The sequence below is a fragment of the Mauremys reevesii genome, unplaced genomic scaffold, assembly GCF_016161935.1.
Source record: "Mauremys reevesii isolate NIE-2019 unplaced genomic scaffold, ASM1616193v1 Contig22, whole genome shotgun sequence".
Lineage (NCBI taxonomy): Eukaryota > Metazoa > Chordata > Testudines > Geoemydidae > Mauremys > Mauremys reevesii.
Window position 1 is genome coordinate 437,690 of NW_024100832.1, and position 23,520 is coordinate 461,209.

Consider the following 23,520-nt stretch of genomic DNA (forward strand, 5'->3'; position numbering starts at 1 on the left):
GTATTTACTGAACTTGGTTTTCCAATATGTCTAACATTTGAATGGGGTTTTTGACTAAAGCCCTAAGGGCCCCAATACTGCTCCCCAAAATTCACAAGAATGTAATCCCTGACATCAGGGGCGCTTCCCAGAACAGAGACACTCACAATTAACTGTGGCCTAAACAAAGACTGGGAATGGTTGGGTCATTACACCAATTGAATCTATTTCCCTATGTTAAGTTCTCCTCACACCTTCTATGGGCCATCTTAATTATCACTTCAAAAAGTTTTTTCCTCCTGCTAACGATAGCTCATCTCAATTGATTAGACTCTGCCTGTTGGTATGCATACTTCCACCTTTTCATGTTCTCTGTATGTATAAATATCCCCTGTCTGTGTGTTCCATTCTATGCATCCGAAGAAGTGAGCTGTAGCTCACGAAAGCTCATGCTTAAATAAATTTGTTAGTCTTTAAGGTGCCACAAGTACTCCTGTTTTTTTTGTGGATACAGACTAACACGGCTGCTACTCTGAAACCTGTCAAATTCCTACATAGTCACTCATGGGAATTAATTTTCAAATATTGGAAAATTATAGACATTAACAGATTATAAGACAAACACATGGTCAGCTGTTTTCTTCATTCACCTTTTGTTTTCTTTTATGCTTTCAGGAGTGACCTGTACTTTCACAGGAATTTACATTTTATTCAATTGCATACTAGGGGGGAGGGGGAGTGACCATTGTGATTTTGATTTGGTGTTAAAGGAGCAGAAAAATTCTTCTGTGGTGTCCTCCTGAGTGATAAGTCTCCTGTAATCAATGTTTGCTGACTTCTCTCAAGTTCAGATTTGTACCTGTTTAAAAGAGAATTAGAAGAGCAAGGAATTAGTTACAGAAACAAATAGGGCCCAATCCTACATTTTTAAGAACACCAAATGCACATTGAATGGCAATTTTGGTTACTCAAGGAATATAAAATTAGGCATAATAAAGATATATCACTAAAAGTATATCTAGATGACAATACGATACCTTCAAATATTGGAATCTGTACTTTCACTTCTAGTGATACTTGGTTGTTTAAATTCTTTCTTCTATGAAAGAGACAATTAGCTTATATTTTATAAATACACGGAAGGTTTAATATTTCAGAAGACTCATAACTAAAAGAATTATACACAAAAAGGATACAGATTAAAAGCAATTACAACGATTATCCCCTCTTAAAATCAGTCACAGCTCTGATAAGGCTCCCTCTGCTGGACAGTCACAAGACTGCTGCCTTTGGGTCCCAATATGCTTGATTTGTGCTCTTAAGCTTCCCTTGGTCTGAAAAGGCTGCAGCAACTGCCTTTTCCCTTAGATTCGCTGGTACACTTCCAGGGCACAGGCTCCTAGTTCCACTTCCCAGTTACAGGACCACACAACCTAATTGTCTTAAGCCCCCAGGCCAGCACTGACCCCACAGACTGAAACAAACCCTTTTCCCAGAGCTTCACCATTGTGGGCACTCCAGATACACAGTTCACCTCTTCAGTGATAGGTAGTAGTTGCACACAGATACACAGACTTTACAAGGGTTCCCAAAAACCACTCTGTTAGCAAGCACAATAAGTATACAGATCTGAACAAAAAAATAATAAAACCCTCTACACAATTCCCTGCCTCAATTTCCTCACCACTCCTAGAGCATTCTTTGGTCTTAGGTCAGAGTCCTCTAGTTCAGGATTCTTCCTCTCTCTGCCCTCATGCACATGGTTTCTCCCCTGAATCATGGAGTATCTGTAGTCCTTTCTCTCCTTGCCCCCCTCCCCAGGATTCGTCAGAAACCCTCTTTTATTATCTCCCGCTTCTTTGTCAGGTGACTCCCAATCAGCCTCATCAGCTAATGAAAGTACCTGACCACAGATTCTGTTGCTTAGTTACCATCTCTCCTAGAATTTAAGTATCAGAGGGGGAGCCGTGTTATCTGGATCTATAAAAGCAGCAAAGAGTCTTGTGGCACCTTATAGACTAACAGACGTTTTGGTGCATGAGCTTTCGTGGGTGCATCCGAAGAAGTGGATATTCACCCAGGAAAGCTCATGCTCCAAAACGTCTGTTAGCCTATAAGGTGCCACAAGACTCTTTGCTGCGTTTCCTAGAATTTAGATGGTGAAAAGCTAGTTTAGCCTGGATGGTAGCCCTTGCTTTGTCCCAGGGAGCTCCATTTAAATGATCATCAAAGTTTCACAGCCTATCATTGATAGCCCCAGGCCCTCACCACTTGGAATTTTAGTCCAAGATGGAGGTAAAAAAACAGAGGCTAAAAGACCCACATTCAAAATGGAGTTTGCAATCTGACACAGGGTCCCCAATATCAAACAATTTGTAAACTGTACATAGGCAGATTCTCCAAATGTTCATAATTAAATTGTTTTATTAATATTCCATTTTATGAAGCTACTGCTATATGTACAACAATCCCCCAAAGAGTCATATAACCTCCAAACTCTTTAACTTTATCACGCTCATTAATATAATATAGAGTGTTAGGTGAAGACTTTCAAGCCTGTCTCTAAAGAGTTGCACGAGAAAGTGGCAGTGGTAAAAATTCTGTTGTCATGGTGACACTGCCAAAACTATTTTGGTCAAGTGCATTTTACACTCTGCCACTTCTGCTGGCATGATGTCTGCATAGCGTTGAGTTGTATTGGCAAAAATGTGCTGCACTCTGGCTAGGCATTCTAGTGCTATATTCCCAAAGACTCAGCATTCAAAGAGTCAACTGAGGATAACTGGAAAATAAATGCAGAGGCTATTCATGGAACAACCACATTTGGTGGAGTGGCAGTTTTGAGCCTGTCTAATGAGTGGTGGGACAATCAGTGGTTCTAGAACTTTTAGATGCAGAAGTTCATTCCTAGAGTTGCATGCTCAGCTCGGCCCACTCCCCCAGCACAGGAACAGCAAGGTGAGAGCTGCCCTTACAGTGGGGAAACAAGTGGTGATTGCTCTATGGAATCTTACAACGAAGGAATACTGCTAATGTAATGTGTGGTTTGGTACTTAACTGAATTTCTATTAAATTTTATTTCAAACAAGTTTCTACAGAATTATTTACAGAACATTGTACAACAATCACCTATATTAACAACATGTTGAGAAATAAAAATGGATCTGTCCATTTATTCAATACAGCGTTACTGACATAGTTATCAGTAAATGTTTAACAACAAGACGTGTACAAATGATTTAGTGTTCAAAGTATTATGCAAATTATTTTGACAAAAAATAGTGAGGATTAGTGAGGATTAGTGAGCATATAGTTTTCATACATAGTCATGAAAACTATTCATCTTCCAAAGGTTATTTTGATCTGAACTTTGCCCCTAGTAAAGATGGCCCCCGGCTCCCACTCTTTCTAGCTTGACTGAAGCTGGGTTGCACCCTGGCTGGCAAGAAGCGATGGAAGCCAGGGCTCTGGTGAACACGATGTTGGACAGGGAGGCTGTGGGGTACAGGTGGGAGGGAGACGGTGCAAGGGGCAGGCGTGAAGGAAGGAGCCCAGCACCTGTGTCACAGGGTTGAGGAGGGGTGTGATGGGGTGTGTGAGCCCCAGAGCAGGCAGGGGTTAGTGGCCTGGCCTGGCTTGCAGAGGGGCTGCAGCACCTGCCAGAAACGCCAGGCCGGGCGCTGCCGGGCAGGGGCAGGAGTCGGTGTCTGGCCTGGCCGAGGGGAGCTCTGGGTTAGGCCTGCGAGGAAGTGGGACCTGAGGCTGGAGAAGTGAAGTCTCCATGGAGGAGCAATGAGGGGCCTCCCCGAGGGGGTGGGAAGCTCAGCTGGGCCCCCCTGGTTCCTGTGCTTAACCAGCTCCCCACCCCGGGCCGTGCATGTGGCAGGCCCGGTCCCCGCTGAGTGCAGTGCACACGCTGTGGGAAAGCCTCCAGCCCCAGGAATGGATGGGGGGGGGGGGGCTGCCCCCGCTCAGGGCCCTGACCTTTGACCCTTCAGAGTGGCCTTTCATTAAAGGTTTTTTCCTGTAACTTTCCCCAGAAGGGCTTTTCTCACTGGCTCTGGGGCCCATCGCCCCTCTCCAGAGACCCCTGCCCCCTGCATTAAGCAGTCACAGGGGTGCTCTGACCCTCCCCACTGGGGCCTGCGTGGAGGGGAGATGGTGCTCCATGGGGGAGTCTCTTAGTGACACTTCTGGTGCCCCAGGGGTGGGGGGAGCAGAGGGGCAAAGGCTGTTTGCTGCTGTTTAATGTCTCCCACAGCGTGGGGAGCCCAAACCCCACAGACCTGAGCGAGTGCTGAGAACTGGGGGAGGGGCACTAACCCATCCACACTCACTGCCTGAGCTGAGTGAGGCAAAGGGACCAACCCCATCAACAGGGAAGGTAATGGAGGCTCTCCCAGTGTCTCCTCTTTGACACGGTTTGCTGCGCTCAGTGACACGGGCGGGGGCGATTCCCCAGTGGTTCTATCCTGACCGGGTCCCCCCGCCCCTCTGGAAGGGGTGAGCAGCAACCCGCTGGGGTCAATCCCCGGCCCTGGCTTGTCTTTGTAGAGCCGTTCTGAGCCTCGCCTCCCCTCCGCGCGCAGCCTCGGCGGGAGGGAGCTGGGCTCCTGACTCTGTGGTTACAGATGGACAAAGACCCAGGGCACTGGCTGAAGCGGCCCCAGCTCAGGTGGCTGTTTGCAGGGAGTGGATAAACCCCTGGGCTAGTCCTGCTGGGACGTGTGATCGCCGTGACTCACACACACGAGGCTGAGGCTGGGGGCAGGAGGTAGGAGCAGCAGGGGCTGAGCGTGAACGCTTGTGATTGCAGGGCCGGGTGACTTTCCCGGAAGGAGTGGGAGATGCTGGCAGAGGAGCTGTACTAGGATGTGATGCTGGAGAACTACGGGGCACTTCTCTGCTGGGTAAATAGTGATTTTCCTTCTGTCACTGAGCTCTGGCTGAGCTGTGAGGAGCCGAGACTCTGTGACCCCGAACCTCCATTTGATTCCTATAGGCTCCTTTGGGGTTTCTCCTGAGCCACATTTTTCCTGAGACTCTGATGATCCTACTGAGTAACCCCCAGCCCCTGTCCCCCAGGAGTCTGAGCAGAGAGGAGTGGGGCAGTGGGAGGCAGGGGCTGTTGACGCATCCATCGCAGCAGCTTCCTCTGGGCCACTGAGCTGCGGGATGGGGGGCTGGAAACCTAAAATGAGCAGCTCAGGCCGGGTGTGTCTGGTCAATTGGGAGTTCGTTCCCGAGGGCCGGGCTCTGTTTCCTCCTGTGGTTTGTGGGTGAAGCCGGCCTGAAGCTGCCCACCCCTCCGGCCGGTCAGTCCCTGCCAGTGCTCTGTAACAAGAACTCTGTGAGTGGGAACACACCCAATGGCCCCTGACCGTTCCCCACCAACAGCCTATGGAGGTTCCAGACCCGGAACAAGGGGCAGAGCTGGGGGCCAGCCCCCAGCAGGACTCCATGGTGTGGGAGAGTCCGGAGCGCACGTGCCAAGATGTGTAACCCCCATCCCAGCTCCCTCGGCGCTGCACAGGCCCCAGAGTGAAGAGCCGGGGCAGAGACCCCATCCCAGGCTGCAGCCCTGGATTCCTGCCGCAGGGTTTGTCGTGGCTTGGCTGGTGTCTATGTGGCTTCCTCCACTCCCAGGCCATTCCCAGCGCTCTGGGCTGTTCACTTGGCTTGTCCCTCAGCGTGAGAGTTCTCAAGCACACACGCTGCCTGTGCTGGAAAAGCCAGAGCCCCGGTGCAGGCTCTGAAAACGTACTTTCAGTGTCTAGACATAACTCCTAGCACAGCCTCGGTCTGTACATTTCGCCAGGATAGTAATAACCAGTGTGACACCGGCCTTCATCTGAGAGCTCACGTGACATTCTGTGGTGAACCAGAATGTACAGCCCAGAGTCAGGAGATTCTGGTAACCCCCTTTGCCAGCTGGCAGGAAGAGGGGATCCCCCTTGGGTCACACGCACCCCCTGCCTCAGTGTCCCCGTGTGTCTCTCCTTGCACAGTGATGTGTGAGGTGGGGTGAGCTCAGGCTGCTCATGCCGTTCAGGGGGACTGGGAGCACAAATGCAATGACTGGGGTTTGTGCCCCTGGGGTTACCCCATGGGGCTATTTGCCAGGCCCCTGGCCACCTTCTCTGCCCCAGACACAAGCTGTCCCCAGCAGGGCTCCCCTGCCTCCCTCCGTATAGGTGCTTCCCCTTCCCCAAGGAATCGCATCGGGATCCTTCCTGCAGAGGGTGGCTGCAGAAGCAGGTCTGAGGAGCAGGAGCAGGTGGAAGGTCCTGTGACCCTGCTGCTGTGCAGGGCGGTGCCAGAGAGATCAGAGGACAGCACCATGCAGAATGCTGAGCCTGGTAAAACCTGCATGTCAGTGTGTTGCCGGCCCAAAAGGCCTGAGGCAGCAAACAGTGGTTCGTTGCCCGGTGTGCGTCGCACTAATTATCACACCAGGGTGGAGAATGCAGAAAAAGTTTATTTGAGCCCAAGTAAGGTGCCAGGGAGATATTACAATCTCAAATCCTGCACAAAGATACAAGCTGTGTGTGTCTTCTTATACATGACTTCAACAAGGCATCCTCATTACCCCCCACTAGTCTCCTCCCCCCTACTATATAGTACATACAGTGTATAGTTAACAATTAAATCATCCTTGACAGCAGACAATTCATCTCGTAACTTTTCAAGGCTGTTACCTTGGTTTACTTCTGAATTTATTACCTTGTCTCCCCTCCCCTCTTTCTAAACTAAACACAAGTAGTAAAAAGGGGCCCTATCTTCTGGTGTCTTACACTGATAAGAAGCTGTTACACATTCCATTCTCAATACTAGCCTGGGAGTTCAATCAGAGTTTAATATGGAAGCACTTTGGACAAGCATAAAATAACTTTGGTCCATTCAGGCCTGGTACAGAAAAGCTTCATTAATACTGTGGTTTTTCTACCCTCCTGAGTTATCTAGGGATATGCCTAATGGCACCAACAATCCCCCCCTTTGAGAATACTCAACAAACATTTGGCTGAGTTTTCTCATACTTTGAAGACAAAAAACAATTAAACTCTAGGGAGCTGGGGTATTCAGTTCCACATTCATCCTCCCTATGGACCCGGTAGGATTCGGTATGTGGAAGCCCACACCCACCCTAACCGGTCCACATGCCTGGAAGGAGCACTGTGAATGTCCATACTTCCATCCAGAAAGTGTCCAAGTATGTCATCCCCCTGACCACAGATCAGATGGTTCCTGATAGTCTGTAAGGGCAGTGGGCCAAGTCTGGTGCTCAAGATCCATCTAAACATACCAGATCCCACTGCAATACCTTCCCAGTCTCAGTGATTCTCAATACCATCTCTGTCAGCAACTTCTGGGTCATAGAACTAAGGGTGGAAATGACATGTAACCCACCAACTCCAGCCTGTACTTGGGATAGCTGAGCTTTAAAAATAAGGCTAGTGGCCTTTTTCTAGGTGGCCCAATTTCTTATCATGTTCCCAGCTTGTAAGAATATTTCAAATGGCCGCTGCATTATTGGCCTGAGTCCACAGAGATCTGGTCAATTCCCTCTTCTTGCAGAGGAAACAACCTAGGCTCTCTGTTGTACTAATCTAATGGCAGCCCCTTGTGAGCAATACATGCTGGAGGATTTATCCAAAACACAGGGTACAGCCTGTAGAATAAACCCCAAAATCTAATCAATACCACAGTCTCAAACAGGGGTCCCACAAATTTCTTCCTGCCAGTGTATAATTCTTGGTTTCTACACCAGGGTCAGTCCTTAATGTCCTTTTTGGTCAGGAAATTCTGGATTCTGACACTGCACAACGCTGTTGGTGGTCACCAGGACTTAATAAGGGTCTTTCCAGCATAGAGCCAAAGCAGTCTTTCGCTGGTGGAGCTTTACATTAATCCAGTTTCCTGGTTCCAAGAAGTGGCAGGCCTCCTAGGGTCTTTGTGTAGTGCGTCTTTACCTGTGAAAAAAAGAAACCTAACACATTTCATTAGTGCCTGTCAGCGATTTGCAGACTCTACAGCTGTGTGGGCACATTTAAGCCCCCCCTGTCTTGGTTGTTAGCTAAGTCTTAGCTGAGAGCAGTGTCCTGAAATGGGGCTAATGCCCTATCTTTAAACTCAGCATGTTAGCTATTTTTCCTCAGTTAACTCGTTCTTCTTCCTTTGTCCTGTTTGGCTTCCTTTAACCTACAAAGGAAACTTAGCCTTCACTTATACATCTTTTTCTAACAATGAACACATATACATTGCCTTTATACAGTACATTAGTCTTATTATTTAAAGTTTGTCACATCTATCCTTTTACTAAAATAACTTTTTCCAGAGCTTTGGGACAACAAGTTAGGACAAGCACACCCACTTTGACGAGTTTATTTCATAGAGCCTCTAGTCCAATAGTTTCCCACCATCCCCAGCCCTCTGGCTAGAAATCTGAGATAGCCAGAAGGATCCAAATACAATATGGGGAGTGGGTTAACTTTCCATGTCCTTGCTTCCAAAAACTATTAGTATGCAAGTTTTACTAACAATTTTCAATTAAAAGATTTGGCCAATAAAGTTTCTCTTTCTCTTACTTAAGGAGATGTATTAGACTTTAGTATATCACATTTTTCCCAATTTATCCAAGCACTTTGTATTCCAAGTTGAACAAAACAAGTATCTGTATTCCAATCCAGACTATCCCATAAACAAAACAATTTTGGCCACTAGACAGACACCACAAGACAGAACATAAAACACAAAACATAATTTTTACTGTGCCATCAAAGGCATGGTATGTTGAATGCTGTTCAGCTAGCATCAGTTTTCTCTGATTATCTGAAAGACAAAAACAGAAGTCTACCCTTTCTGGGCAATCAATCATCACTGAAAATATACAAGTACCTTAGTTGATTTCAGGCAAAACAGGGGAATTACCCCATATTTTCATATATATGTTTCATAGGCAGCTTAGGTCTCAGTGACTTCTACTTTATCAGTTAGATAACTTGCATCAATACAGATGCTTCCTGACTTGCTCTTTACTTTTAACTCCTGCTTTTAAACACTGAAAGAAAACATCATCACTTATAGTGCCTTTAGAACCTAATAAGATTTCAATTACATAGCACTATATACATTTTTTAGATAATTCAACTAAATGGGTCATAACCAAATGATTGCAATCTAATAATTTCTTTGCCTGAATTTATTTACAAACATTTCAAAGACACCAAGAATTTTTCTCTTTAGCATTTTTACAAAGTTCAACTGCTGTTCCCTCCAGCAACTATGGAGTTAACTTTTCACACTGCCTTAAAATCACTCACTTGTTTTCTCCAACAACCACTTTTCTCAACTTAAATCACTATTACAAGTATCCTCCTGGGTATTTGAAATCCCCATGTTTATACCTATGTACTCCTTTCTTCCACTAGACCCTCAAAAGTTTCCAACCCGTTTTCCAATCTCTCCGTCTGTTGCCTGCCTGCCTGGGCCCGATCCTTCTTTTCTAGCTGAACCGTTCTTTCCCTAGACACCAATTTGCTCCACTGCCAGTTTTAACTAAGGGGAGGTTGGCTTCTCAACTAGCCCCCACCCTTCTGGTCTTTTTCCCTAAAACATTTTAACTCACAAGACTACCTAAGTCTTCCCTTGTGAGGCTTGCCACCTGGGCAAAACACATGGCCCACTGGTGTTTAATTATTTAATTTCCCCTTGTAGCAAACACACTGCTATTACGGTGTATGCTGAGCACAAATAGTTAAATTTTGGCAAGTCCCTGAAGGACTGGTACTTGCTTAACCAGGGCTTCCTTTTCTAACTGGAAATCCTATCTCAAAGCCTGCAACTTGCCCTGGGTGCAGGTTTGAGTTGCTGTCTGGGTCATGATCTATGCTCTTAATTGCTCAATTCTAGTTATCAAGTACATATTTGTTCTTTTTCTCCAACTACTCTATTGCCCAGTCCTGCTGCAACTGGGGGTAGAACCCCTTTCCAGTTCTCAGACTTACTGCAGCTGAGAGTAGGCTCACCTTTAATCATGCAATCCTCAACATATAACACCAACAGTTCCAAACAAAAGAAACACAACATAACAAAGGTAAAACAAATAGATGGTGTAAATTCTATAGGGCTCCCCCATTCTCAATTACTCACCAAACTGTGACAAATCTGTTACCAATTTATCTACTGCAGGACGTTGGGGGAAGGATAAAACACACCATATAACCAAACCCCAAAGCTTCCCCAAGCCTTAAGCCACTTTAATACTCACACATATCCAGACTGACCACGTCTGTATATAACATTCAGAGAAGGGGAATAGGTGGACGGGAGATTATTCTGTATACAGCTTGTCCAGTATTTCCAACATGCTTCCACTCTTGGGAGAGCTGTTCTTTTACACCCTGGAATCTCCTGCAGTGTCTCTTTCAGAGATTCCAGTTCAGGTCACCAAGCCATACCAGCTCTGGGATTGCAAAGACTGTTAAATCTCACTGAACAGTTAAGCTTTGCAAATGCAATCTCAGTTCTGTAACTTATATTACCTTTAATTTACCTCTGTCTATATTTTCCCACAGCCAGCTGGGGCTAAAAGCAGTTTTTCTTTGTACTTAACATAGTCTGACCTAATACACAGAGCAGCTCTCTTTATCTCTGGGCTTAGCTGAGTTTCAAATTAACCCATTCCTAGACGAATTGCTCACACTGTGTCAGAGGCTTTTCCTTTGGTAATTAAAAGCTCCTCTGAGATATATGATCTTATCTAGATTGAAGATACCTTCTAATGGACATTGTTTAGATGGATTTTCACGCGTGTAAAGATTCCAATTCTCTAAATACCTGCAGGTTTCAGGACCATAATGTACGTACATGTACTATGCTGGGGTACCCTTAGGGGGTGAGGTGGAATGTTTAGACTGTCCCTTCCCCCATTTTCCACTTACACACACAGAAAGGGGGCCCTGTCCGCGCTAGCGGCTCATAAACTAAGAATCTCTCCCTACAGGACACTCACACAGGAGAGATTAACGAGGATGACTGACTCTTCTACATCTCCTTTCAGCAAAGAGCGTCGGCTAGTCTCTGGGAGAGGAGCCGCTTACTCTAATTGCATTCAGAGAGATGATCAGACTGTCAGTAGCCCACACGGAAAGGAAGGGGGGGGAGGGAAGATGGGTTCACACATTCCTAGACCCAGGCAGCTTCCTCGCCGGACGATGCCAGGCTGAGTCAGCCCACCGTGGGTCGGATCTCCTAAAGATCCACTAGTTACTGGGCTTGCGTTAGACTACTCCTGATCATTAGCATTTGCTTCACAGGTTAATCTGGGCGTCTTCCAGTAACAGACACTCACACTGGTAAACACACACACACACACACACACACCAAGACCATTATTCCCACGGACAATCCTCCTCCCAGTGCAGCTCTGGGGCATATGATGGGGGATTTTTACAAGAGCTCTTTATACAAACAGTTTCAAAAGCTACCCATTCGCTAACAAAACAAAAGTAATTGAAGGATCATGTTGTAATTAAGTGATCCTTCTGGTGGCCACCTTTCCTGGCTCTCTAGTTGATATTGAGGCCAGTCAACTGTACAGAACCTTTTTAGTTTACCCTTAATCATTGGATCCAAACCAAACACTTTCCAATTTGCTAGAATGCATTCTGGGGGCATACACCGTGCCCTGCCTGTACTCTATCCCTGCCCCATACCTATGGGAAGACACTGGGCGTCCCCAGGTCTTAACAGGCAAACAAAAGGTTAACAGCACTGAACTGTTCCTACCTTTTCCACAGGACCGGTTCCTCACCGTCGCCCGCAGCTGCTTCTCCACTATCTGAGTGCGTTGCACCGTTGTACCTTCCAAGGTCGGTCTGACACGTCCCTGCCGAGGCCCCCGGTAAAAGCACCGGTGCGCGCTGGCATCGGCTGTGACTGTCGTCCACCGGCCATTGGAGGAGTCCGGGCAAGGCACAATTTTGCCTCGAGCCCACCCAGGGACGCCAAGACTGTTGCCGGCCCAAAAGGCCTGAGGCAGCAAACAGTGGTTCGTTGCCCGGTGTGCGTCGCACTAATTATTACACCAGGGTGGAGAATGCAGAAAAAGTTTATTTGAGCCCAAGTAAGGTGCCAGGGAGATATTACAATCTCAAATCCTGCACACAGATACAAGCTGTGTGTGTCTTCTTATACATGACTTCAACAAGGCATCCTCATTACCCCCCACTAGTCTCCTCCCCCCTACTATATAGTACATACAGTGTATAGTTAACAATTAAATCATCCTTGACAGCAGACAATTCATCTCGTAACTTTTCAAGGCTGTTACCTTGGTTTACTTCTGAATTTATTACCTTGTCTCCCCTCCCCTCTTTCTAAACTAAACACAAGTAGTAAAAAGGGGCCCTATCTTCTGGTGTCTTACACTGATAAGAAGCTGTTACACATTCCATTCTCAATACTAGCCTGGGAGTTCAATCAGAGTTTAATATGGAAGCACTTTGGACAAGCATAAAATAACTTTGGTCCATTCAGGCCTGGTACAGAAAAGCTTCATTAATACTGTGGTTTTTCTACCCTCCTGAGTTATCTAGGGATATGCCTAATGGCACCAACAATATGGCCTGGGAACATGGCTCTGCGGTGTGTGGCGCTCCGTGCACTCAGCAGCCAGGGCCATGTGCAGACAGTATGGCCTGGGAACATGGCTCTGCAGTGTGTGGCGCTCCGTGCACTCAGCAGCCGGGGCCATGTGCAGACAGTATGGCCTGGGAACAGGGCTCTGCGGTGTGTGGCGCTCCGTGCACTCAGCAGCCGGGGCCATGTGCAGACAGTATGGCCTGGGAACATGGCTCTGCGGTGCGTGGCGCTCCGTGCACTCAGCAGCCGGGGCCATGTGCAGACAGTATGGCCTGGGAACAGGGCTCTGCGGTGTGTGGTGCTCTGTGCACTCAGCAGCCGGGGCCATGTGCAGACAGTATGGCCTGGGAACATGGCTCTGCGGTGCGTGGCGCTCCGTGCACTCAGCAGCCGGGGCCATGTGCCAGGTCTCCAGGGAGGAGGGAATGTTGCATGGTGGATGAGGGGCGCTGTGAGAGGTTGTGGGGCTTAGCAGGGTCTTTGTTATTGGGCCATTGGGTCCTACTTGTAAATTGTGATGCAGTTTTTATTGCTTTTGTTCATGTGCCCAGAGCATGCAATGGGCACGTTCTTTAGCACTTTCAATAAGTAGCCCCCTAGCTCTCCAGTCAGCCACAGAGCATTCCAGGAGACCCAGGGCAGACAAGCCCCAAATACAACCCCAGTGTGAACAGGTCTGTGTTATGCTTCATTATAAAAGCAGAGACAAGCACAAGCCCATGTTTCTCTGTCTGGGTGAGCAGCGTGAGCCAGGCAGTTACCTGATAAGGGTGGGCTGTTGAGCAGGTTTCAGTGCTGTGAACAATGTGGATATTTAAATAGTCCCCAGACCGGCTTCCTGATGACCACACTGCAGTGAGCCGGGATAGCTCACGCCTATCTTAGAGCTGCCTTGTGAAAGCCTGGCCCCACTGAAGTCAGTGCAAAACCTCCCTTGTCTTCAGTAGAATCCGGATTTCACCCATTGTTTCGGGCTGACTGCAGGGACCCTGGGCTGTAGTGGTGCAGAGCATCCATTCAGCATCCTCCCTCCCCCCGCCCTGTGTGTACTTCATTTATCACTCACGTTAGTGACGTTTTCCTTTTGCACCCTGGCTCTGGTAAACGCTCTGGGGACTTCCGGCCAATTCCTGCAACCACTTGGCGATTTTGCCACCGATTTCAGTGGGACCAGGAACTGCTCATCGGCCAGCTTGTGATATAGGTTACACCTGTGTAACGTCATTGGCTTCAGTGCAGTTTCTCAGTATTTACACCTGTACAAAAGTGATATAGGAGCCGGTAAAGCACAGAATCGGGCTGCTCGAATTTACTGCAGCTGCCGTGCCCCAGCCCAGGGTTTCCATAGGGGTGGGTGCTGCCATGCACACGGATAGCTATGGACAAAGGCTGAACAAGAATAATTCCTCTTCGGCCAGTTTGGCAGGTGCATTACCCTCATCCTGCACACCTGACGGGCAGCTAGCCCGGGCTAGACCAGGACACCCATTCTATTAGCCTCTCATGCTACCATTTACATCACCACTGTGGGTTGAACCTACTTGCTCCAGGCTGCATTTGGTGCTGATGTTGCATGTTTTTTTCATAGACTCCAAGTCCAGAAGGGCCCACTGTGATCCCCCAGTCTGGCTGAGTGACACGGGGATGGATAACCCCCTTGAGAGAGATTTTCTGTGGGTTATTTCTGTGAATTTTTCACAGAGCTGGGGCTGACATGGGGCTTGGCTCCTGTGCTGGCCTTCTGCACAGGGGTGAATTTCCCCCCTAGAAAGCCCTTTTGCTGGGACTCGGGGCTGCAGGCAGCGCTAGCGTGGAATGCTTGTGATTGCAGGTGCCAGTGGTATTTGATGACGTCGCGGTCTATTTCTCCCGGGAGGAGTGGGACATGTTTGCGGAGTGGCAGAAGGAGCTGTACCGGGAGGTGATGACGGAGAACTATGAAATGCTGCTTTCTTTGGGTAAAGAGCTCTTTTCGTTCTTTTGCTGAGACGTGTGGGGGCTCTGTTTTGGGGCTTCCGTTAGCACGTTTGATCTGCGTTCAGAATCCCAGCCGCCCCCAGCAAAGCAAGCGGCTGATTTAAAACCATTGAAAGTCTGTGTAATGAACACTCTGGCATGACGGTGGGTTCCCCAGCTCTGCTTCACACTTGCAGGGATGACCAGCTGCTCAAGCTGCGGAGGTCGTGCGGGTGACTCACTCAAGGTGTTATGACAGCTGCTGCTGTTTTCTCTCTCCAGATGTCACAGTCATCTCCCTAGGTGAGGTTTCAAAAAACCGGATAATAGGCTGCTTGTCAGGGGCAAGACAAACAGGGCGCGCTCACCGGCCAGTCACTTCACAACTGTGCGAGGTTTGTGGTTAGGCCTAGCTAGGTAGCCATTGCAGTTACCCAGCCTACGTCTGTGTGTGAAACACAAAAGCAGCATTTGCTGCTATAGGCTGAAGCCTGAGTTATGTCAAGGATTCTGGCCTATGCAGGGATGTCTATTACGCTATTAATAACCTCCATATTTTCAGTGTCGTCTCTGTACATTTTGAAAATCGGCACCAAACTGGCTTTTCTGCCATCTCGTTACCTGTCCATCTGCTCACGACTCTTCACAAGCAATGGCCAGTAAATTGGCTAGCTAATTCCCGTAGTACCCTAGGGTGCCTTCCCACCCATCCAGGCTGATCTGGATAGGTGTATCTTTTCCAAGTGTTTTCTCACCGGTTCTAGATCCATGGTTATTTTTACTGGGTCTCCCGTCCTTACAGGTTGTTCAGATGTCTTGATTTTTCTTCTTGAAGAACGATTTCCAAAAGGAGTGAGTACCGTGGCCATTTTGGTTTTCTTTACTGATGGTTCCCCCTTGTGCTTTTTTCCATGACACACTCGTAAAAGCTGTTCTCTTCACCATTGCCCTTCATCTGCATTAATTCATTTGGCCTCTTTACTGCTCTTATTTTCTCTGCACCGTGCATTTTCTGTTCAGTCACCTCCTCACTCTGTTTCTAGCACAGACCCTTGCACCGGGAACAGTCCCTCCTGAAGGAAGCTTTGCCCGCTTTTTCTTTCTTACATTATTCTTTTCAGAGGAGCTGTGCTCTGTTGTGCCTTAATTATCTTGTCGTCTTGCGCACTGGCTCATGTCCCCACTTCCTCCCACTGCCCCTCTAATCCTGTAGTCCTTTCTCACGAGTCATCTCTACCCCGTGAATCGTCCTGCAAAAGAGTGCCGCATTCTGGATTTGCCCCAGAGCTCCTTGAAGTCAACGGAAAGATGCTCGTTGGTTTCAGTGGGCTTTGGATAAGGCCCCGTGTGAATCTGTTTGACTAGGATAAATTCAGGCATTTTATGGTGGTATGTTTCAAGCCTTCCTGTTACATTCAGTCAGTTCCTCCTTAGAATTAGGAAGCAGACCCAGGATGGCCTCTCCTGTTTGATTGGAAACTCTACAGCCAGGATCATAGGCTGCCTTATTCAGAAGACCTGTTTGAGGATGATTGCTTGGCTGTATTTATTACGCAGCAGATATCTGGGTAATTCAGATCCCCCACAGCTACAGAGGTGTGTGGACTGGGGCTTGGTGCAGGAATTTTTTCTCTTTCTCTCGTCGTGCCGTCGTGGTGACCTGTAGAAGATGCCCCCCACTTTGTATCCCTTGTGCCCTAACCCCAAGAATTTCTCCACCATCCTCACATGGCAGCTCCCTGTCCCTTTTGTCACATACTGTAAGGCTTCTCCCACCTGTAACGCAGCGAAGGCTCGTCAGTGCGCACGCAGACCAAGGAGTGACTCCGGTTCTGTGAGACACACCAATAACGCTACTTATTATGGGCCAGCCCTTCCTGAGCCAGACTTACAACAGACCCCCAGTGGCTCTTGCCAGCTCCCAGAGCCTGGGGGACAAAGTATTGGCATGGCTCAGCAACCAGCAAGGAGCTGGAAATCCAGGAGTGGGATTCTGTGGTCCATTTCCATCATGACAGAAGGTAACAGCTGGGGCCGGGAGGTTCTCTAGCAGGTCCTGGGGTGTTCACTGCTCCAGAAAGGAAGGTGCGCAGATGGCACAGAGGTACATTACTGAAGACCAGAGAGGGCTGTGAGGACCTGCGGGCCATGTCTGCATAGGGACAGTCAGAACAGCTAAGGTGGATCCTGTCAGGCTGTCTGGAATGGCTCATGAACGTGGGTGGCATAAACCCCCAATTGCTTGTGTTCAATACTTAGATTTCACCCCTCAAGTGACAAGTGTGAACGCCTCAGGCCTGGAGTCACCGACAGTCCCCTTGGTCACGCTGTCTGTCTGGCCATCCAGACAAGCCTGCCTTTGTGATAGAGTATCAGAGGGGTCGCCGTGTTACTCTGGATCTGTAAAAGCAGCAAAGAGTCCTGTGGCACCATATAGACTAACAGACATTTTGGAGCATGAGCTTTCGTGGGTGAATACGCACTTCGTCAGATGCAAGTCATGCATCCAACAAAGTGGGTATTCACCCACGAAAGCTCATGCTCCAAAACGTCTGTTAGTCTATAAGGTGCCACAGGACTCTTTGCTGCTTGGTGATAGAGCGTCCCCTACACCAAAACTCTCACCAATATTCAGGTTACTCCCAGTCCTGAAGGTCAAGTTGTCCAAAGACAACACTTGAAGCCACTCCTGTAATAAACTACCTCAAGGTTTATTAACTAGGGGAAATAAATAGTTATTTACAAGGTTAAGGCAGGTAAACAGACACACACAGAAATGAGTTACCGTCTGAAGTTCAAAAGGAAATAGAAGCTTCTATAAGAAGCAAGCTCGATATCTCCTTTAGGGCTAACGCAACCCGAGCAGCTGGGGATCTTTGCCTCTCTGAGTCCAAGCAGCATAAAGATAAAGTTCTTTCTGGTCTGGCATTTTTGTTACCTTTCCCTAGAATTCCCACTGATGGGTCGAGCGTACGTGCATGTCTCCTCTCCGTGGGTATGGGGGGAGCAGTCAACAGTCTTCTGTCCACTGATGTTACACATGGGTTTGCCTGCTGTCCACAGAGCTGCTTTTGTTGGGCGGGAGAGACACCTCTTGTGGTAAACTAGCATTTCGTACTCGGCAATGCTTCCCTCCTGACTGGGAGGGTTTCCAACTTCATAGCAAACACTTTTATAGCTACATTAGAGCAAATATTGAAATATTACCTTATAACATAGGATACAAATGTTTTAAGTGAGATTTATACATGCAGCATCCTAGGCACATTTCATAAAGTCTAAACACATTCTTATCACTCTAATATCTGTTTTAACAAGACCAACACACTGGTGAGTCAGACTGGTTTCCCGGGATGCATTAGTCAGTGTTCACTGAGGCACAGGGGCCTCGGAAGAGCTGGCAGCCAGTCTGCCAGCGTCACAGATCCACCAAAGATGTGAAGCCAATGAGCATAAATGAAATCACGTTAAACTCCCATATGGATGGTCTCACTCAGGAGTCCAGGGGCTTTAGTTCATTGTAATTTAATCTGGAGGAGGAGTAAATTCCAGCAAACTAAGGCTTGGTCTACACTGAAAAGTTAGGTTGACCCCAGCTACGTTGTTCAGGGGTGTGAAAATTCACACCCCTGAGTGATGTACTTAAGCCAATCTAACCCCGTGTAGACAGCGCTAGGTTGATGGAACAATCCTTCCGTTGACCTAGCTGCCTGCGTCTCGGCTAGGTGGATTACCTGTGCCAATGGATTACGGCTGGGTGGATTACCTGTTGGCGCAGGTGGCATCTACGCTGATGCACAGCAATGGTGCATTTCAAGTGTAGACAAGCCCTTTGTCACTTCCCGAAGTGTCCCCGGGCGGACGCTTGCTCAGAGAGCTCTAAACAAGCCAGGTGAATGGGCAGCGCTGCAGCAAATGGCGTTTGGTGTCGATAGATGCAGGATCTGCGCACCCTCCTGCAGCACGTAGGGGCACAGAGAGGTGTGACGAGCCCTTTCGTCTCACTGGCGGGGTGTCAGTTAAAAGGAACACTTCAAGGTGATAAACGTATTGTGTCTTCTGTGGCGTTTCCACAGCTTTCAGTCTGTTCCTATCCACCCTCTTAGTCCTTGTCCATTTCAGAACTGGGACGCTCCTGAGGGGTTTTACACCAATTGTTCAGGTGATGGCAAACTGTGCACTGAAATCAAGACAAAACTGTTCATATATTCCAAGCCCTGACCGCCCCGGTCTCTTCCCACTCGCAGGTTACCCGGGCCCCAAGCCTGACCTCTTGTATCGGCTGGAGCGTGGGGAAGAGCCGTGGGTCCACACCCCGCAGGGCCCCGTGGCGTGGGAGAGCCCCTCTCCGGGTGAGTCTCAGCAATCCCAGCTCCCTCAGCGTGGCTCCTGCTCTGCAGTGAGGCGCTGGAGTCACGGAATCGTAGAACCATATGGTTAGACGGGGCTGTAAGGGTCAGAGTCCAGTGACCTCGTCGCAGGCTGCTGCCCCGGCTTCCCTTTCTCCCCGGCTTCCTCCGGCCCAGGTGTCATGTCTGGGCCTGTCCCACCTGCCTCCCCTCCCCAGCACAAGCCCCTTGCTCCTCAGTTTTCAGGCTCCCTGTGGACCATGATTATTTCCGTGAGAATTGTCCGCTGACCTGGCATGCTCTCCTGTTTCGGTCTCTCCTGGGGAGGGGGCTGTTAGTCGGGCACTGGCTCTTTCACCCCCACACCACTTCCGCCCTGCTGGACACTTCCAGTGTTTGCTCCTCCCAAGCGGGATCATCCTCCCGCACGGCCGCAGCCAGGCAGCGCTGTGCTGACAGGGCAATGTACAAACGCACATGCTGGGGGAAGGATGTGGGGCTGCCTCGGTCAGGCCCCACTGCAGGGGGGTCTGAGTGTTTCCCGGGCCTAGGAAGTAACATCTGGGTTATGTTCCCTCCAGCAGAGGAGGAGCAGTGCTGTGAGCCGTGGGTCAGCCCCCAGCAGGAGTCCCTGGTGTGGGAGCCTCCGGAGAGTCCCTGCCGAGGTGAGTAGCACCCAGCCCAGCTCCCTCGGTGCTGCCTGGACTCTGGAGAGAAGAGCTGGGCAGAGACCCCGTCCCAGGCTGCTGAGGGCTCTGTTCCTCGTTCACGTGGGGCTGAGATTAGGGAAGGGCCCTGGGCTCCGTTACCTTAAGATCACTGACTGGGTGGGGGGCCCGTGCAGACCTGTGTCTGGTTATCTTACATCCCAGTCATCCAGCATGGACTCTCCCCTGCCTGCTCGCTGGCCCCCGCCTCCTGCTGGGGGGAGGGTAGGTGCTCCTGGGCCTTCATCCTCAGCAGAGTCTCTGTATGGGCAGCGACGGTGTCCTGTTCTCGGCCCCTCCATGGGAATGCTGCCGCAGGCTGCTGTGGGGGGAAGATGTAGGCTGGGTCCTCCCAGGTGGGTGTGACTGGGCGATGCCACCTTCCCGGCATATCCGGTCCCCATTAGGGACTCGCAAGGGGTTGGCCAAGGAACCAGACTTCCTGGGGTACCATCAGCCCCGGGGGAGCCTTGAATGCAGTGGGACCTGCGTGCAGCAGAGGAGATTTGGCCCCTTGTTTCTGCTTCCTCCCTGCTGCAATCCAACCCTCCCCAAATGACGCCACCACCCCTCTGTGCTCCGAGGAGCTGGGGGTTCTGTGCGTGCCAGCTGGGGGGATGGCCTAGCCCCATCCCGCTGCTGGTGGTTAGGAGCCGTTTCCTCTTGGCTGCAGCTTGTGAGACAGTTTCTGGATTCTCTTTTCCACCTGTCAGGCGGCGATGTCCTGAGTGGTTCCGGGAAGCAGCAGCGCCGGTTATGGGCCAGCATCCTCCAGTGCGCCGTGGCAGGGGAGAGACCCGAGAGCATCGGCCGAGGTGAGCAGCAGTGATCCTGGGAGCCGCGCTGACTCCACAGCGGGGAGCAGTGACTCTGTCCCAGCTGCCGCCCGGGCTTCCTCCGAAGGATTTGTTGTGTCTCAGGAGGTGCCCATCGGCCTTCTGTCCCCTCCCAGGCCAAGCCCTTTGCCCACCCGGCTTCTGCTCTCTCTGGGATATTGCGGTGAGATCTGGGCATGCAGCTGCTGAGCGGATAGTGCCCTGCTGCCACGCTGTTCACCCAGACTCTCTCCATTGCACTCACTGCAGCTACTGGGCGTTCCCACTCGGCGCACGCCCAGGGCAGAACCCGGCCCCTCCAGTCAGTGGGTGTTTGCATCTCCTCCCCTTACACACCCAGTTTCCTCCCTATAGCCCTGACGCCTTCAGTCCCTTATGGAACGTCACAGCGCTGCCGTCCAGGGTCAGACACCCCCGCGCCGGGTCTCAGGGGAGGCTGTTTTTAATACTCAGGTGGTTAAGATTAGTGGAAACTCTTGCTGGATTTGCTCTCCCTGAATCCCCTGACTGGGAGCCGGTGGGCCTGTTCGGAGAGCCCCCGGGAAACTCCCTCTGGTCACCCCCACACTGAGTCTGCCCATGCTGGGCTCTTCCCTGCTCTCTGACCCTCAGTGCTTTGCAGTGTTGGTGACTTTCTCCCGGTGGCTGCTGCACTGACCGGATGCTGGGAGACGCGGCACAAATCGCCTGTCGGGTGAGGCCTGCGCCCTGGAGACGCCCATTGCCTGGGGCTGGCAGATCAGCACTGGGAGCTCTGGGGCAGTCACAAGAGAAAATTCGCTTTCCCGAGAACACACTGAGCCAGCGCCTCGCTGGGGTAACTGCATTGGAGTTAATGGAGTTACCCCAGCATGACTTTGGCCCATTGTCTATTCCGTGCTGAAATCCGCAGGCCCATCTCCACTTCCTGCAGGAGCTGCAGTGCCTCCTGGGAGAAGGGGGGTGCTTGGTCCCAGAGTATTAGTGCTCCCTCCTCCCTGAGGGATAATCTCTGGACTCTCTTTTCCACCCAGCAGATGGCAGGGCCAGGAGCAGTTCTGAGGAGCAGCATCCGGACGACGGGGCTGAGACCCTGCAGCCCTACAGGGTGTTACTCTGGGGATCAGAAGAGGGAGCTGTCCTGAGCCCTGAGCTGCAAGGGACCTCCCGGAGCTCGTGTGGGTCTCAGAGACCGGAGAGTGAGCTGGGGGCCACGCGGGGGTGTGACCGGTGCTCTAGCAACTCCCCAAATATGCGCTCAGGGCCTGAGACGGGAGCGGGGCCGAGCCCGTGCCCGGTGTGTGCCCCGAGAGCCAATGGCACGGCCCCTCCCGGTGCGCAGGAGAGCAGCGTTCCCAAGAAGGAGAAACCCCACAAGTGCCCGGAGTGCGGGAAAGGCTTCCGGAGGAAGTGGGACCTGACCAAGCACCAGAGAACCCACTCGGGGGAGCGCCCCTACCCCTGCCCGGACTGCAGCAAGAGCTTCAGCCACGTCTCCAACCTCATCAAGCACCAGCGCATCCACACCGGGGAGCGGCCCTTCGCCTGCAACCTCTGCGGGCGCAGCTTCACCCTGAAGCAGGTGCTGGTCCGGCACCAGCGCATCCACACGGGCGAGCGGCCCTTCGCCTGCACCGACTGCGACAAGAGCTTCAAGGACAAGCAGAAGCTGACCATCCACCAGCGCATCCACACGGGCGAGCGGCCCTACGTCTGTGCCGACTGCGGCAAGAGCTTCGGGCAGAGCCAGCGGCTCAAGACGCACCGGCGCATCCACACGGGGGAGAAGCCCTACCTCTGCAGCGACTGCGGCCGGGCCTTCAGCCAGGTCTCCAATCTGTACACGCACTGGCGCACCCACACGGGCGAGCGCCCCTACCCCTGCACCTACTGCGGCAAGAGCTTCAGCCTGAAGCACGACCTCACCAAGCACCAGCGGGTGCACACGGGCGAGCGCCCCTACCCCTGCACGGACTGCGACAAGAGCTTCAGCCAGAAGCAGGACCTCACCAAGCACCAGCGGGTGCACACGGGCGAGCGCCCTTACCCCTGTGCCCAGTGCGGCAAGAGCTTCAGCAATGTATCCAACCTCCTTGCCCACCAACGGACCCACCTGGGGCAGCGGCTCCCAGCAGCCAGCCGGGCCCAGCCCGGCCAGGAATGAACCATCATGGGGGTGCTGCTGTGAGCCGGTCCGGAAATCGGGGTGGGTGATGGAACCACGTCACTTGGGCCGTGACCCGCGTTCTGCTCCCCTTCCTGCCAGTGCAAATCAGGAGCCAGTGTCAGCGGATGTGCTAAGTGCAGGGGGAGCAGGGCAAAGGGCTAGCCGTGGATGCTAGATCAAGCCATCCCAGCCGACGTGCTGTCTGGCAGCATCTCCAGGACTGAGATCCCATTGGTTTCAACAGCACTTACACCAGGGTCTGATCCCCGCCCCCGACATCTCAAGCAAGTGTAAGTTACAGTGGAGTCGCATCACAGGCACATTTAACTTATGTGATTTTAACTATATGCACTCGGCAAAACAAAACAATTTAAATCCTGTACCCGTAGTGCGGGGGATTCCGCCCACCATTCCACTCAATGAGCGTTTGACTAGACGCGATTTTCGCCTTACGCGCTGACTTCAGAACCTAACCCCCACGTAAGATGCGACTCCCCTGTACGTTCTTGTGGCCCAGGCCCTGGAGATTCCAACCCTGAGATTCTATGATTCTATGATAGGATGTGGGGGCGGGCGCAGTGGTTGGGCCTTGCCCCCATGTGGAGACACACAAGCTGGAGGAGCAGGCAGCCCGTGAGTTCCTCACCTTCCTGTGGGGAGTGGGGTTGGGCATCAGCCCTTAAGTGGCGGGCTCCAGCCATGGCGCTTCAGGCTTCGTTCCCTGGCCATGGGGTGGCCGGCGCTGGCCCCGAGCTCACCCCCCGCCACCCTGGCCCCCGCTGCTTCCTCCCGTGCCCCATCGTCACCGGCCCCCGCTGTCTCCATGCCCACTCCCCCATCCAGGGCTTAATTTGTCCCCAGGCTTGCCGGGACTGAGTAAGTCTGCTGGGAAAAGTGATATTTGT

The 23,520-nt window shown here is 50.9% G+C and overlaps 2 protein-coding genes and 1 long non-coding RNA gene across 6 annotated transcripts in view; 2 read left to right on the forward strand and 1 right to left on the reverse strand.

The window, feature by feature from the left end:
- LOC120393540 (gastrula zinc finger protein XlCGF52.1-like) overlaps positions 1 to 23,520 on the forward strand; it is a 159,241-nt gene that overhangs the window by 75,760 nt on the left and 59,961 nt on the right. The gene's annotated exons all lie outside the window — the stretch shown is intronic.
- On the reverse strand, positions 660 to 1,799 carry LOC120393545. The gene is made up of 3 exons (XR_005592072.1): positions 1,664 to 1,799; positions 1,017 to 1,078; positions 660 to 838 (listed from the first exon to the last, which is right to left on the reverse strand). It is a non-coding gene; the product is annotated as an uncharacterized LOC120393545 (long non-coding RNA).
- On the forward strand, positions 14,456 to 22,974 carry LOC120393539 (zinc finger protein OZF-like). Of its 3 annotated transcripts, none has more exons than XM_039518157.1 (4): positions 14,456 to 14,579; positions 18,825 to 18,929; positions 20,347 to 20,448; positions 21,483 to 22,974. In XM_039518157.1, exons 1-4 carry the CDS (start codon positions 14,507 to 14,509, stop codon positions 22,610 to 22,612), a joined length of 1,410 nt encoding a protein of 469 aa, XP_039374091.1. In that variant the 5' UTR covers positions 14,456 to 14,506; the 3' UTR covers positions 22,613 to 22,974. The 3 variants fall into 3 exon arrangements, with proteins under 3 accessions (XP_039374091.1, XP_039374092.1, XP_039374093.1); XM_039518158.1 differs by having other exon boundaries at positions 21,486 to 22,974; XM_039518159.1 differs by lacking the exons at positions 14,456 to 14,579; positions 18,825 to 18,929 and adding an exon at positions 19,461 to 19,591.